The sequence below is a fragment of the Heloderma suspectum genome, chromosome 15 (assembly GCF_057233095.1).
Source record: "Heloderma suspectum isolate Gila_16-S chromosome 15, 16-S_ref, whole genome shotgun sequence".
NCBI classification, from domain to species: domain Eukaryota; kingdom Metazoa; phylum Chordata; class Lepidosauria; order Squamata; family Helodermatidae; genus Heloderma; species Heloderma suspectum.
Genome location: NC_139472.1, coordinates 16058275 through 16074923, shown reverse-complemented (window position 1 = coordinate 16074923; position 16649 = coordinate 16058275). Strand labels below are relative to the sequence as shown.

Below are 16649 nucleotides of genomic sequence, written 5' to 3'. Positions count from 1 at the left end.
CAGTATTAACATCAGGTCAAACCATTAGCCAGGGCTGTTCGTATTTTTCACAATTCACCATCAGGAATTAAGGCAAGAAAATCGGCTTTTTGGGAAAGCACCTGCCACATCTCACACAAAAAACACATGACTCGTGTTCCATTTCAGTCTTGGCTGCGTTCATCCCAAGGGTTTGGGCCATATAAAACATCTGTTAAAATCAAAATGCAATTTCTGAGCTCACAGTTTAAAATTGTTGATGGTGGCTGCCTGTTAGTTTCCAGGCCCAATTCAAGGTGCTGGATTTGGCCTTTAAAGCCCTACATGGTTTGGGATCACGTTATCTGAAGTACAGCCTACACCCATATTGAGCCTGCCCAAGTATTAAGGTCAGAATCAAAGGCCCTCCTCTCTGGTCCACCCGCAAAAGCCATCACACTGGCAGGCACTAGGGACAGCGCTTTCTCAGTGGTGGCCCCACACCTTTGGAACTCCCTCCCCAAGGGCCATATAAAATGCTGGTTAAAATGCAATTTCTGAGCTCCCGTCTTAAAATGGAAGACAAAGTGATCATCACAACAGGATCCCAATACACTTCACCTGTGTCTCAGTTTTCCTTTGGCTTCAAATGCAAATGGAGCCTCTTCACCACTGAGAACTTCGTGCCACTCACTGGCATTATGCGCGCCATGAAGAAAAGTCCCGTTTTCTTCTGGGATGACTCCAGGGCTTCCACTGTGAGAGAGCGCAGCACTACAATCAAGAATTATAGCAGACTGTCAAGTTCTGCATGAACCTTGCTCTGGCGTCTTCATAAAAAGAAATGCACCCGCAGTAAACACAAAAATAAGCATTAGGAGTTACGGCCCTTGATGAAACAAAGAGAAAACAGCTGAAACAGACAATGTTTTCCCGATTGCTCCTGTACGCGTGCCAGAGAGCAACAGCATGCCTGCCTCCCTCTCTTGGTCACCCAGCGCACCTGCCCCATGTTAATCTGGTCCTGTTTAGCTTCAGAACCTGTACCAGTTGGGTTCTAGACACCCCAGGGGGTAACAAAGCCAAGCCCAAACAAACATGCCCACAGATTCAAAAGTAAATTGAAACACATTAAATGGCCTTGTAGGCCCCTTCCAGCCCTACTATTCTATGATTCTACTATTCTATGAAACCCGTTAAGAAAATTACAAAAGGTTACAATACTCCTGGTGGTTCCGCATGGGCCTACAGCCTGACTGGAGTCCCCCAGGAGAAGAGCCTTCAGTGTGGCGGCCCCTTTCTTTGGAACTCCCTGCCCCTGGAGGTCAGGCAGGCACTGACACTGTGTGGCTTCCAGCCCTCCTGAAAACAGTGCTGTTCCAGGAAGCATTCCTTAAATGACTAGCCATAATTTTTATTGGCATTTTGTTTTTAACATGGTGTTGTAATCTTTTCTCTCCTTTTTTTTTACTGTTGTACTTCTTGCGTTCACCGCCCTGGAATCTGTTTGGATGGGGAGTGGTATACAAACGTTGTAAACAAACAAATAATAAAATAAAAATTAAGAAAATTAGCATGGTGGTTACATGAACATGATTAACAAGCTTCTTTGTGATTATATTATTAGCAGTGAAAGATAATGTAACATAAATTTACAATTAACTAAAAAGATCGCAGTTGACAAAAGTTGACATCTTCCTCCCTCTCTCATAATACTAGAACCCAATGGGGTCATCCCATGAAGCTGATTGGTGGGAGATTCAGGAAAGATAAAAGGAAGGGCTTCTTCACACAGCACAGAGTCAAACTCTGGAATTTGCTACCACAGGATGTAGTGACGGCCACCAAGTGGGATGGCTTTAAAAGGGGTGTGGGCAAATTCCTGGAGGAAAAGACTATCAATGGCTACTAGTCCTGATGCCTCTGTGCAACCTCCAGTATCAGAGGCAGAATGCCTATGTAAACCAGTTGCTGGGGAACATGGGCAGGAGGGTGCTGCTGAGCTCGTGCCCTGCTTGTGGGTTCCTGGTCAACAGCTGGCTGGCCACTGTGTGAACAGAATGCTGGACTAGATGGACCCTTGGTCTGATCCAGCAGGGCTCTTAGGTTCTTATCAATGGGACTTGAAGTTAGTCATAACTAAGGCTGGACCCAGCCTTCAGGGGACCTTTCTTTCTTTCTTTCTTTCTTTCTTTCTTTCTTTCTTTCTTTCTTTCTTTCTTTCTTTCTTTCTTTGGGCCTCTCTACCCTATGAAGTTATATTGTTTCAACTGTCATGGCTTCCCCCAAAGCATCATGGGAACTATACTTTGGCAAGGATGCCAAGATTCCTGTCCTGCTTGCACTGGTTGCCTGTATGTTTCTGAGCCCAATTTCAAGGTTGCTGGGGAACATGGGCGGGAGGGTGCTGCTGCACTCATGTCGTACTTGTAGGCTGCCCACAGGCAGCTGTTTGGCCATTGTGTGAACAGAATGCTGGACTAGATGGACCCTTGGTCTGATCCAGCAGGGCTCTTAGGTTCTTATCAATGGGACTTGAAGTTAGTCATAACTAAGGCTGGATCCAGCCTTCAGGGGACCTTTCTTTCTTTCTCTTTCTTTCTTTCTTTCTTTCTTTGGGCCTCTCTACCCTATGAAGTTATATTGTTTCAACTGTCATGGCTTCCCCCAAAGCATCATGGGAACTATACTTTGGCAAGGATGCCAAGATTCCTGTCCTGCTTGCACTGGTTGCCTGTATGTTTCTGAGCCCAATTTCAAGGTTGCTGGGGAACATGGGCGGGAGGGTGCTGCTGCACTCATGTCGTACTTGTAGGCTGCCCACAGGCAGCTGTTTGGCCATTGTGTGAACAGAATGCTGGACTAGATGGACCCTTGGTCTGATCCAGCAGGGCTCTTAGGTTCTTATCAATGGGACTTGAAGTTAGTCATAACTAAGGCTGGATCCAGCCTTCAGGGGACCTTTCTTTCTTTCTTTCTTTCTTTGGGCCTCTCTACCCTATGAAGTTATATTGTTTCAACTGTCATGGCTTCCCCCAAAGCATCATGGGAACTATACTTTGGCAAGGATGCCAAGATTCCTGTCCTGCTTGCACTGGTTGCCTGTATGTTTCTGAGCCCAATTTCAAGGTTGCTGGGGAACATGGGCGGGAGGGTGCTGCTGCACTCATGTCGTACTTGTAGGCTGCCCACAGGCAGCTGTTTGGCCATTGTGTGAACAGAATGCTGGACTAGATGGACCCTTGGTCTGATCCAGCAGGGCTCTTAGGTTCTTATCAATGGGACTTGAAGTTAGTCATAACTAAGGCTGGATCCAGCCTTCAGGGGACCTTTCTTTCTTTCTTTCTTTCTTTCTTTCTTTCTTTCTTTCTTTCTTTCTCTTTCTTTCTTTCTTTCTTTCTTTCTTTCTTTGGGCCTCTCTACCCTATGAAGTTATATTGTTTCAACTGTCATGGCTTCCCCCAAAGCATCATGGGAACTATACTTTGGCAAGGATGCCAAGATTCCTGTCCTACTTGCACTGGTTGCCTGTATGTTTCTGAGCCCAATTTCAAGGTTGCTGGGGAACATGGGCGGGAGGGTGCTGCTGCACTCATGTCGTACTTGTAGGCTGCCCACAGGCAGCTGTTTGGCCATTGTGTGAACAGAATGCTGGACTAGATGGACCCTTGGCCTGATCCAGCAGGGCTCTTCTTAGGTTCTTAACAGAATGCTGGACTAGATGGACCCTTGGCCTGATCCAGCAGGGCTCTTCTTAGGTTCTTAACAGAATGCTGGACTAGATGGACCCTTGGCCTGATCCAGCAGGGCTCTTCTTAGGTTCTTAACAGAATGCTGGACTAGATGGACCCTTGGCCTGATCCAGCAGGGCTCTTCTTAGGTTCTTAACAGAATGCTGGACTAGATGGACCCTTGGCCTGATCCAGCAGGGCTCTTCTTAGGTTCTTAACAGAACGCTGGACTGGGTGGACCCTTGGCCTGATCCAGCAGGGCTCTTCTCATGATCTTAAAGCTGGCACTACAAATGTAGTGAGCCAGATAGCAAATTGTGCTTCTAGCAGCCGAATGAACACCCCATCAGGGGAGATCCTCTTAGCGGCATAATGTTCTGACAGGAGACGCACGGGTGAAACCAGAACACGTCGGCCGAGACTGTCTGGTCAATTACCAGGTTTGTGTATGGGAAAGTATTCTCACAATCTGGGTCTGGGCCTGTAAATCCTATTCAATCATGGCCCTGCGTGGACATCGAATGTGACTGTAAATGGTGCAGGCAAAGAAGGTGTGTTCTTACCCGTTGCCACGTGTAGGAGGAACGCCATCTGTCCCACCTCCCAAATCCCTCTCCAAACAATACCGTCCACAGAATTAAAAAGGAGAGAAGCCATAAGGCGAAACTTGTCCCAACAAGTATTTCCTAGGGTGAAAGATCTTGGGTAACGAAGACACCAAAGCGTGGGGCGCGTTGTCTGTTTTATATGTTCCCGTCTGGCCTTGAGCCACTGCAGTGGAGCAGGCTTTTAAAAGTGAAGTCCATCTCTGACTGTGCCTGGGCTCTGCGGGATGCTACGAGTGAGGAGCAAAACACAGCAACGCCGGTGGTGACATCTTGGCGTAGTGAGACACACACCAAATACAACAGCAAGCCAGCCCACATATAAAAAGGGGAAAGAGAACACTGAAATACTTGCAAACCAGTCAGCCCTGTCTGCTTCACGAAAAGGAATTCTCTAAACCTCAAGGTTTGCCGAGTGGTGCGCACGCTTCAAAAACAGCCCGAGGAAAGCTCCGGACCTTTTAGAGGACATCCAGCTCCCCTCCCCACAGTTCCTTACCGGGTTGGGGTTGTTGTTAAAGTGGCAAACCACAGAGTGCAACCTGTGTGATTCCGCAAAGTGAACGGCACAAAAGGCTGCCTACGCTTTGAGGTCTTCATTTCAGCTGTGAAGGAAGGACAGGAAAGGCGTTAGTAAGTGAAGGCTTGGACCCTGGCCTACGAGGCTCACGCTTCTCCTGCTGGGGTCAGACACTGCTCCACAACGGATGGTTTTTCCTGGCCGGGCTAGCAGGAGGCAGACATCTTTTGAAGTTTCAATTGCCTGGGCTAAGAACCACGCTTCCCACAGAACTCCTAGTCAACTGAATGAAGTGCAGGAGTGCTTGGTTCACTGCAAAGAGTATTTCCAGCTAAGGAGAGGCCTTGCGGGGCCGCTCTTGTGGGGCAGCGAACCCTTCCTGTCATGCAGTACACACTCCCTCAAATTATAAGATTATTTATTTTTGCTTGGGGAAGGAGTACGGCTGGCAGGAAGGGCTGGTTACTAGTGGAGCTCAATCCAAGCCAGCTCAATAGCGACCCGACCTAGAAAGGGGGCCAGACGTTTTCAGCGGGGGGGGGGGGGGGGAGTTCACATTTCAAGCACCACCACCTAGTTCCACCCTTAGAAGTAAACCCTGCAATGCTGGTAAAGAGAGAACACACACATCACCCTACCCTAAAAGAGTTCATAATGAAAATTTCTCACCAACTGTGCCAATTCAACTACGGTCAACAGCCATTTTCACAATACAAAGAGTGTCTGTCTGGCATTCTCATTCCCGTGTACATATACATTATCTTAATAAATCGTGGTTTTGAAAGCTTATCAGGCAACAAAGGTAGTGAGGATTCTACTCCTTTTCCAGCTGTTGGCTAGAACTCTGGAACCCTATACAATTCCAGGCCAGCCGGGGCGGGGGGGTGTAGTATCAAATATAATAACTACCTCAAGGAGCACCTCCAGCAACACCAGACAGGCCGCTCAACAAGATCAGCCTCGGATGGCCTTCCCTCTGTCCCATCAGCCAGGACAGCTAGGCTGGTGAGGACGAGGGAGAGGGCCTTCTCTGTGGTGGCCCCCACTCTGTGGAACTCCCTCCCTAGGGAACTCCGCCATGCCCCCTCTTTAATGAGCTTCCGCCATGCATTAAAAATGTGGTTGTTCAGGCAGGCATTTGGGGTGGGTTAGGGTATTTTTAGAATATGATGTTTTAATGCTTAATTTTACTGTTTTAGATTGTTTGTAATATTGTACATCACCCAGAGTGGCTGGGTGACCGGCCAGATGGGCAATTAAGAAATTTAATACATACATACATAAATAAAGCATTATGAAGAATATGAGCTGCTACCCATGTTCATCCTACAAGTGCCAGCAAAGCCCTTCAGAGATGCCAAGAACATCAGTTTATCCCACAGCTGATGAACCTGCGAAGTGGCATACTTGGTTTTGTGTGTGAATGGCACGGCTCGTATGCACCCACATGGGTGAAAGAAGCGGGCAATTCTCCCGTGAGCCACTGATCTGCAACAGGCCCAGAGCTCAACACGATGCATTCCGCTCTTGAGCATTTAATCTCGAAGACAGGGAAATCTCTGTATCGTTAAATAGAAATCTGCCTTTCATGAGCCAAAGCCACCCTCCTTTTGAGCATATTGTGATGCAAGTTTTTGGGGCGAAGAGGTAGGGACTGCAATTCAAAGGGAAGGAAAGTCAAAAATCCAAGTAGATGATTGCACCCTGGCCAATGTTTATGAAAGATGTTCATGTCAATTTTGATCAACAGATATTTCAACCTCCAGGACATTTTAATCGCAAAATACTGAAACCAATTACTACATGTTATTAGAGGTTAGTACAGTGGCTTTTTTTTTTTTAAAGCAGTATTCATCACACTTGGGCTGCTACCTTATTTTAACATCTTTTTTTTTTTTTTTTTACCAATTTGAGCAAGAGGAGCTGGAATATGCCTATTCCTTCAGAGTCCCTACCAAATCATTAGCGTTATGATCTGCAGCCATAAAGGCCAAGCCAGGCCAGGTCAAGGGGTGCTCATAGCTGAGCTTGGCTTTCTGTCCTGCTTATACAAAGACCTTTAGAGGCCATAGCAGAGACCTCTGTTGGTCTAAAGCAGATTTCTCCAACCTGCCGCCCTCCAGATGTGTTGGGACTATAACTCTCACAATCCCCCAACCAGCTGGCTACATGTGTTGTAGCCCAACACATCTGGAGGGCAGCAGGTTGAGGAAGACAGACCTAAAGGGCCCACCTACATGGAACTGTCAAGGCAATTTTTTTGGCACATGGCAGAAAAGCAAATCTGTTGCACAAGACATTTTGGGGAAAGAGCAAAGCATCTCAAGTGTGCAATACAGTACCTCTAGCATACATCTGGTGCTCTAGGTTAGTCAGACTGGCTGTACTCCTAGTTCTAAGGTAGACAAGAGGAAGGCCTGGCAGACAGGAAAGACAACATTAGCAAGGGGGAGGGGGAATGCAGATACGCAGGCAAGATTGTTGTGCGTACCAAAATGGAAGAGAAATCAGGAGCGCAGAGAACATCACACAGCCAGTGAGTGAGGCCCTGTCCACGTGGATGCGGAATACTGTTGTCAATTGCAACAAAAACCTAACGATACCAGTAGAGAGTGTGTGCAAGAAATGAGTACTATATTAACTTCAGGCCAGCAGAAGGGACTTTGCCATCTCTCCCTCTTCTTCAAAAACTCCCTTGGAGAAGGTAACGCCAGAGGGGATGTACGACCAGAAGCATTTTGACTGGGAAGCAGTCGTGAGGGAAAGGGAAGGGGGAGAGAAGGAGCTATTGCCCAGGAGGTTGCTTCAGCCTTTCCAAGCTGAGGGGGCCTCAAGGAGATTGCAGCTGGGCAGCACCATGTGAGAGAAATTTGGGCTTCGATGTGGGGATAAAATGGGGCCACAGGTGTTTGAAGGGGATAACAGCGGGAGGCAGGAGCTGGGGCCATGCAGAAGGTTTGGTGTACATGTTCACGTGGGATTGGATGTGAATGTGACATAAGGTAACCTGAAACACTGCAGGCTGATCTTTCACGTACAGAGACCTTGCAGACAGAAAGAGGCCAGCGCTGTCAGTTTAAAGCCGAACTGGCCGGCACAAATCATCAGAGGGGAATTAAGCACAGGGAAATTATTGCTAGCTGTGGTGCCTTGAGCATTCTACTAGAAGCGCTGTGTGACGGACAATATTACGAAGTTCTCGCTGTAAGGCCACAGTAGGGTACATGCAATCACGACAGACAAGGTTAAAAAATATTACGGGTCAGCTCATACCCTGTCCAAAGGATGGAGGATCGACCGAAGAGCCCATCCATTCTTCAGAGTCAACTTCCTCCACTTCTTTCTCCTGCTTGCAATAATCTGCCATCCATGACTGTTTGGTTTTGGCATACTGCTCTAAAGAAAGGGGTGGGGGGGAAACAAGCAAACCCAGAATGATAGGAAGAAATAGAGTACAAGCCAGGTGACAGCCCCAAACTGTGCCAGGTAAGTAAGTGAAATGCTAAATCTCCATAAAGGCTCAAGGAGTTGCCTTTACCTCAAATCAGACTGCTGGCCCACCTAACGCGATACTGCCTGCTCTTGGCTGGCAGCAGCTCTTCAGAATGCCAGGCTGAAGGAGATCTTCCCTGGCCCTCCCTGGAGATGTCTATTTGGGGTCTTTTGCATGCCAAGCACATACTCCATCATAGCGTGATGGCCCTTTCCCAAATAAAGGAAGGAGAGCCTGAAGGCTTCTCGATCATCCCAGAGTGCAGGACACGGAATCATGGGCTCCAGTGACAGGAAGCCGGATTCCGGCTGAACAGCAGGAAGAACTTCCTGACCGTTAGAGCAGTACGACAGTGGAACCCATTAGCTAGGGAGATGGTGGGCTCTCCCCCGCTGGAGGTATTCAAGACGAGGCTGGGCAGCCACCTGTCGGGGATGCTCTGACTTGGACTCCTGCACTGAGCTGGGGGTTGGGCTCGATGGTCTTGTAGGCCCCTTCCAACCCTGCTATTCTATGATTCTATGAAGCTGGACAGCCATTTGTCGGGGATGCTCTGACTTGGACTCCTGCACTGAGCTGGGGGTTGGGCTCGATGGTCTTGTAGGCCCCTTCCAACCCTGCTATTCTATGATTCTATGAAGCTGGACAGCCATTTGTCGGGGATGCTCTGACTTGGACTCCTGCACTGAGCTGGGGGTTGGGCTCGATGGTCTTGTAGGCCCCTTCCAACCCTGCTATTCTATGATTCTATGAAGCTGGACAGCCATCTGTCGGGGATGGTCTGACTTGGACTCCTGCACTGAGCTGGGGATTGGACTCGATGGTCTTGTAGGCCCCTTCCAACCCTGCTATTCTATGATTCTATGAAGCTGGACAGCCATCTGTCGGGGATGCTCTGACTTGGACTCCTGCACTGAGCTGGGGATTGGACTCGATGGTCTTGTAGGCCCCTTCCAACCCTGCTATTCTATGATTCTATGAAGCTGGACAGCCATCTGTCGGGGATGCTCTGACTTGGACTCCTGCACTGAGCTGGGGGTTGGGCTCGATGGTCTTGTAGGCCCCTTCCAACCCTGCTATTCTATGATTCTATGAAGCTGGACAGCCATCTGTCGGGGATGCTCTGACTTGGACTCCTGCACTGAGCTGGGGGTTGGGCTCGATGGTCTTGTAGGCCCCTTCCAACCCTGCTGTTCCATGATTCTATGACTTGCATGGCCAGCGTAGGCCTCAGACTCATAGCACTGGCCTTATTATTGGTACACCATGCTCCGATTACAGCCAAGCACACTACCAGCAGCATTCCTGAAACCTCGCTGAACTTAACACCCATCTCTGCACTGAGGCTTCAAGCACAAGCACACAGAAAGGAAGTCTCAATGAACTGAAACGATCTTTGTTAGTTAAGCGTTTTGTTAGCAAATATAAGCATTTTGTAACTACTTCCAGAGGGATGGTCGTTCCACTGCAGAAAAAAGCAACGCTTGTGCTCTACCACCGAGTTGTTGGCTCTGTAAAGCTTTTCTACCTTGCTGTTCAATTAAGACCACTGAAATTAACTGAGGCTGTACAGTGTCCTAGGAACAGCTCTTAGCCCTGATGACCGTGCTCAAACCTTGGCCTCTGAGAAAAAGCTTGTACGCCAGCATAAGTGTTAACGTGCCAACCCAAAAATGACTTGTGGCTCCTTAAAGAGTAAGGGCTCCATCCAACGTCATGTGAGCAGACTTCCACTTGCGCAACAAGACTTCCCCTTGCTCCCCTCGCCCCTGCGTGGCCCCCAAATCTGCTCTGGAGGTCCCCTAACTCAGTGGAATGAATTCCGTGGGTGAGGGAACCCGTTCTGCCAACAGGTTCTGTTCTGCTGTAGTAGCAATGTAGAGGGTCAGACTAAGTAGCCTCATGCCTCATGTTTTTGCTGAGCTCTTTCTCTTTCGAATACATTTTGCAAGCTAAAGAGACGCAGGAATTTCTTATCTTGTCAACAAAGCTAAGGTCAGAGTTGGTTATCATGTTCTCTGCTTATCATGTCCTATAACCCATTTCCTGGGCTATAAACAATTGTGCTAGAAGAGGAAATGCTAAATACTGCAAAATCACACAGAAAGGGGTGGGGGAGATTTTGCCTATGTGTCACAGTATCTATAAAAACAATTTGCTGATGTACTTCGGGGCTTTTTGGCACTTTGGAAGTTATTCCAGCCATAAAGCCTGCGCGTTAATAAAGAAAAACTCTTTTTCCTTCACTCTGTGGTCTCTCTGACTCTGATTTCTGCAACACTGCTGGCTGATAGATAGCATCGAATGCAACCCTAACACATTTATTATGGCATATGCTTTCACAGACGGCGATCTACTTCATCAGTTGCATTACCCAGAGTTGCAGATATATACATGGGCAAACGCACAAACACACACATACGTGTACATGCATTAATGTGAGATATGCACGAGCCTTGTTTGCCTACATGCACAGCCCCATCTCGGTGCACCACGATTGAATACTTCCTGCATTAATTAACCATCATTTCCATTGCATCCGAATCGGGAAGCTATGAATTGTGAAACGATGGCTGCTACAACTGGAACAAGCCAGGATCTGAAACCAACTTCACACCATGGTTTCAGATCCCGCTAACCACAGTTTCCCAGTTCGGACATAGTAGAAAAACTATGGTGAATTATGCTCTTTGATCTGCAGGAAGCTGCTATGTAAACATCTAACGCATCTGAAAAGAGCAAAAGAATCTGTCCTAACAAGTATTAAATACGCTGGGAAGAAATTTTTGTGAACTGCCCAGAGAGCTTCAGCTAAGGGGCGGTATAGAAATATAAGAAATGAAAGTCTCTGATTGAAGCATGCCAAAAATGGAGGATGGAAGGAGCAGCGAGCACAGGCAAAGGTGTTGTATACCTTGGCTTACTAACATGTTATGTTATGTCTGAACCATACTATAAAATCAATAATTTCTTCAAACAGTCATTTGGCAAAACAGAAGGTATCTCTGCCAAAACTTAGACCTTTATCAGACACCCAAAGCAGGGCTGCGTTAGTAGAGCTGACGTCATTTTTCCAGACATGATAGAAGAGTACACCTGATCATGAAACCATGAATCTGACATACCAATTAACACAGAGGTTATGTTAATATCCAGGCGGCGCTTTGCTTTCACATCTAGCTTCAACCGAGAAGGGTGGAGGCGGCTGGCTGGCTGCTGTTGCCAGGTCGCTGAGCACGGCCAGGGCTCAATAAATGGCTCCCAGCCTGAGAGAAGACAGACAGACAGACAGATAGAGAATGAATATGAACACGTTCATTCACACCAGTTTAAACACAGAAGTTGCATGCAAGGCTCATCAATTGCATCTCTTTTGTACTCTGCTCAGAAAAGACAAAAAGTTCAATCTTCAGTTGTACGTGGAAGTAGACAAGTCTGAAGATTCAGCCAGCATAAACAGAAGCAGTTTATGGTTTGTTTGTTTGTTTGTTAAAAGTATTCTTACATGTGGAGAGAACTGGGGTTAACGGCTGCTAGCCATGATAGCTAAATGGCACTTCTATGTTCAGAAGCAACGTACCTCTAAATGCCAAGTGCTAGGAACATACAAACACTTACCTGAAAGTTCACGGTTGTAATAATCTCCCGAAAGTATAAAATGAGCATAGCCTTCAGAATTGGCTCTCAGGCGCTGGAGAAAACTCAACCCTGCAATTAAAATAAAGTAAACTTGAGTCATCAATACAAAAAAAGTCCGATTTTTCTCCTTAAAAATAAATACCAAGAAAAGAGAGGCCAAATCCAAGGAACAAACATTTCTCAATTCATCACTTTGCGAGAGATGGCGTTCAAAAGGCCTCTGTCAACTGTTCCATGCAAAAAGAATCATCCCCTTTCCCACCAAAAGCTTTTCTTTTTAGCCTGATGGCCTTCTCTCTGTCCCATCAGCCAGGACAGCAAGGCTGGTGAGGACAAGGGAGAGGGCCTTCTCTGTGGTGGCCCCCACTCTGTGGAACTCCCTCCCTAGGGAACTCTGCCATGCCCCCTCTTTAATGAGCTTCTGCCACACATTGCATTTGGGGTGGGCTAGGGTAATTTTAGAAATGTGATGTTTTTAATGTTGAATTTTATTGTATGAACTGTTTTTATTGTTGTACGTCGCCCAGAGTGGCTGGGTGACCGGCCAGATGGGCGATTAATAAATTTAATTAATTAATAAATAAAACCTTCCTTGAGGCATCAGAAACAGTACGTAACAAAAGATGGGATCTCAAAAGGGGGAAAAGAGATGGAGTATTTAATGATGGACAGAAAGGCCTGGCGTGCTATGGTCCATGGGGTCACGAAGAGTCAGACATGACTTAACGACTGAACAACAACAACAACAAAATGAGCATTTAATAGACCAATGTGTTTCAAAGATACTCTTCCCTAGGGGCGCTTAGATGTGGAACATACCATGCCTGGTGACCAAATGAACCTAATTTATTTCAAATATCTTCAAGGCGCATTGGGCCATTAAATATTTGCTTTTGTGCATCTTTGAGGTTCCATCTTTCCCACCCCCTCTAATATTGGTGCTTTCTCTCCTATTCCCATCTCAAATGGGGACCAGATGCTTTAAGCCATTGATAGTACTGGTTGTATAATGTTCCCATCCGGTCTGGCAAGATCCTAGAATACAATGAAGGCTCTGGATATCAACATTAAATTTTACAGTTTCCTTATCCAATCTTCTGCTGTTGATAATGATGTACTTTCCCAATACTTAGCCAGTAAAAAATTGGCTTCTGCCAACACATTACCAGCTGGGACTCTGTTTTTCTTTATGGTACAACATGAATAATAACCCAGGATAGTTACATATGGTGTTTAAGGCATAACCAATAATATTGTTATTTCTAACAATATTCTTCCAAAATGCAACTACATACAGTCCCACCAAATGTGCATGAGACCATCCCATCCATGCTACTAGTGCCATTCCCATATATTTTCTTAACCCTAATTGATGCATCGTATGACTGGTGTAGGATTTTGCAGAAATTTTATGTTGAAATTCTGTTCAGTTAACTGGACGCCTTGGTCCAACTCCTCAAACTTTAACTCCACTACTGTCATGACCCTGGAGTCCAGCAGTGAGATGGACTCTGAGGCCAAAGATCCAGTGGGGCCAACAGAGGAAACTCCGGGTTTGAGCGCCACTGCAGAACTGCCAGGGACCCAAGCCCAAGCCTCCAGAGACACCCAAGCCTAGCCCCAGCACCGGGCCAGCACGCTCATCTAGAAGAGACCCACATTCCAGGGAGCCGATGCACCAATGCCGGCGGTGTGCCAGGCATGAACTCTTGGAAAAGCGGAGGAGTGCTAGGCTACAAGGCATCTGTCTCTTTAAGGCTTCCATTCTGAAGGAAAGGGTGGAGTCTGGGACTGTGGCATAAAAGGCTTCAGTCTGGCCTCTTCCTTGGAGCAAGTTGTTCAGTAGGAGTTCTCCTGGGTGCTGCAACTTCCTGCCTTGACTCCTTGCTGCCCAGCTGTCCTGCCTCTTGCTGCCTGGTACTGATCCCGGTGGGCTTCTGCTCGGTCCAGAACAGGACAACTACATCTCGAATATTAGCACTCGCAAGCCTCTTTCCCAGTTACTTTGATAGTTCCCATTCTTCACTTCAGTACCTTTCAGCATTACATTAAATAGGAGTGAGACAGCATTTCTCTGATTTTGTCAGACTTGGAGATATATTAAATATGTCTTTGTCCGCTGTATATCTGGCCCTGAACTTGTAAATACTGTAAAGATTCGGGAAGGTGGGGATTGCTTTTACATCCTTTGTCTTGCCTCATTATATGGAACAAATCTGCCCTCTATTTAAAAAATAGATCAACACATGTACTCAATATATTTAACAGCTTGAGGTTAACCATCTGCCCTTGGATCTGTGGATTCATTTGCCTCCCCAGAAAGCGTGTGTCCCAGTGTGCCTGCTTGAGGTTTCCAATGTTGCTTTCCTAAATTCATTCTTGAGACCTGGTGTATGCTTCTCTTCCCCTGCTCGTGGGGAGGTGTGGGGTAAAATCTGACTGACATTAGGTTCTACATCAAGGCCCCTGCACTGCTGTATGGACTAAACCCCAGGTAATCTCCTTCATACCTTACATCCTACCTATCACACTCTCTCCCGCTTTGACCAACACTCTCAATTTGGAGACTGACTGACGCCTATGTGGCTAACACACATTCGTATGGAATGGTAGGCCAGAAATGCTGAGGATTGTGGCTTATCAGTTAACAAACAGACTGTGAAGGTTCGAGCCCTACAGAGGCAAAGGGGGGGAAAGGGTCAGGTTCAGAAGCCTGGAGTTTTCTGTTGGGAGGGAGTAACCCTGAAAGGAGTAGTTTCATTTTTCCACTTTTAGTTTGATTACTTGAGATTTGAAGCAGTACTTTTGGTTTTGAGGGAGAAGAGTATATAAAGGGTGCGAGAGAGCCAGAAAGACCAGGCTGCAGCCAGAGCAAGAGTAAAGCAGAGGCAGCCAGGGCCTGAAGGGAGAGCAGAGTCTGAAGAGTGAGCAGGGAGAAGCAGCCTAGAAAAGTCTAAGGACAGAGCTAGGGTAAAGGAACGTGCGTTTTGCTATTTTTATTTTATTTTAAGGCCTTTTATACCACTCAGCTCTATTGTTTATTTTATTTATTTCATTTCATTTCATGTCTATACCACCCAATAGCTAAAGCTCTCTGTTGTGTAAATACCTTTAGTTTTAATTTGCTTGCTTTATATCTACTAGTAAACTGTTGTGGTTAAACCCTGCGTCTAGAGTGTCAGTCAACCCACAGCTACAGCCTAGACCCCACGTTACTGGGAAGGGGAAGTTTAAAAGAAGGAAGATGGGACTCTTAAGGAGGCAGGAGATCCTTAAGGGGTTGCTCAGGGATCCAGGTCATAAGCGGAACCTTGCCACAGGCATACGGGTGCAGAATGCCCAATCACTCCTCCTTGGCTTCTCCTGCAAACTGGAGTAGCTAAAGTAAACACAAGCTTACTAGCAATAGAAAGCTTAGTATTATACCGCAAGCTTACTAGCAACAGAAAGCTTAGCATTATACCTAAACACGGAATCCTGGCTTATCTCTCCTCTAACAAGCCAGAGTGTGAAGCCAGGTTTTGTAGATGACTTCTGGATACCAGCTTGTTCGAGAAACAACAAGCCAGGGTCCAGGTTTGGATATAATGCTAAGCTTCTACTGCTGGTAAACTCCCAGTTATTTTAGCTGCTCCCGCTTGCAAGAGGAGCCAAGTGAGAAGGGTTGGGCAAGCCTGCACCAGAACACTTTCTCACCACCAAAAAGCCAGAATTCTCGGCAACTCTGTGTGAATGCAGCCACCAGGAAGACTAATATAAACAGTTTACACAACAGACTTCAGGAGAATATAAAATGCCCACATCATTTGAAGATTCCCCAGCCTCAACAAGTTGAAATACATGCTACAAATATTGTGACGGGCGATGACCCAAAGATATGCAACAAGGGGGAAAAAAACCCCGCCAAGCAAGGGAAATATTTACGTGAAAATGTTAACTCTGCTAAAGGAACGTCACAATCCATGCAGTCATCGATAAAACAAATACAGATGCTATCTGCTTTAATGTCTACTCCAGAGATCAAACGCAGACTCATGGAGCCTTGAGTGTCTCGATTACTTGAGTCTGACGGTGTGGGTTTCAAAGGTTCAGCATTCTTGAACAACCAACTTGCTGCTTTCTTCAGCTGACCTAAGCATACAAAAAAAATGAAGGTCAAAGGAAGCTATAAGAATACCATTTCTTTGCTAAACGCAAGTCTCTGTGCTTTCAAACATGCAGAAAGTATAAAACCTAACTATTTATTGGGTTAAAAAAAGGCAGGGCCCCTCAAAGCCACACTAAGTTTTATGCGGTACTTTTAAACTTCTAAAAGTTTTATATTATGTCCTGTTAAGTTGCATTTTATGGTTTTAACTGTAAACTGCCCAGAGAGCCTCAGCTATTGGGCAGTATAAAAATGTAATAAATAAATAAGGGTGCGATCCTATTGAGATAGTTGGTGGCCTCCAAAATTGGAGGCTACCTATGATCCAGTGCAGGGCGGATGGAGGAGATCCTCTCCTCTGCTCCTCACCCGCCCTGTATTTGTGGCTAGATGCATGTCTAGCTGTGGCTTTGGGGGCAGGGGGAGGAAGGGGTCTGGAGACCAGATAGGAAGCTGTCTAAAACAGCTTCCACAGCCTCCTCCCCGCCCCCGGGAACCCCCCGTTTTCTCCCTCTCCACGCTCCATTTACAAGCATGGAGATAGAAGGAGCATGGA

General features: G+C 46.6%; 1 protein-coding gene across 8 annotated transcripts in view; it reads right to left on the bottom strand.

Annotated features, from left to right (window-relative positions):
• VPS13D (vacuolar protein sorting 13 homolog D) overlaps window positions 1-16649 on the bottom strand; it is a 210812-nt gene that overhangs the window by 116459 nt on the left and 77704 nt on the right. For 6 of the 8 annotated variants that reach the window (XR_014785992.1, XM_084821541.1, XM_084821542.1 and 3 more), the window contains exons 36-42: window positions 15871-16077; window positions 11926-12015; window positions 11433-11573; window positions 8088-8210; window positions 7157-7231; window positions 4794-4899; window positions 580-732 (exon numbers count right to left, since the gene is read on the bottom strand). Coding sequence is in view for 7 of the 8 variants with exons in the window: in XM_084821541.1 (XP_084677667.1) it covers window positions 580-732; window positions 4794-4899; window positions 7157-7231; window positions 8088-8210; window positions 11433-11573; window positions 11926-12015; window positions 15871-16077 (895 nt within the window). In the remaining variant the exon portion in view is untranslated. The remainder of the gene's footprint in view (window positions 1-579; window positions 733-4793; window positions 4900-7156; window positions 7232-8087; window positions 8211-11432; window positions 11574-11925; window positions 12016-15870; window positions 16078-16649) is intronic. The other 2 variants (XM_084821543.1, XM_084821540.1) reach the window with 1 other exon arrangement.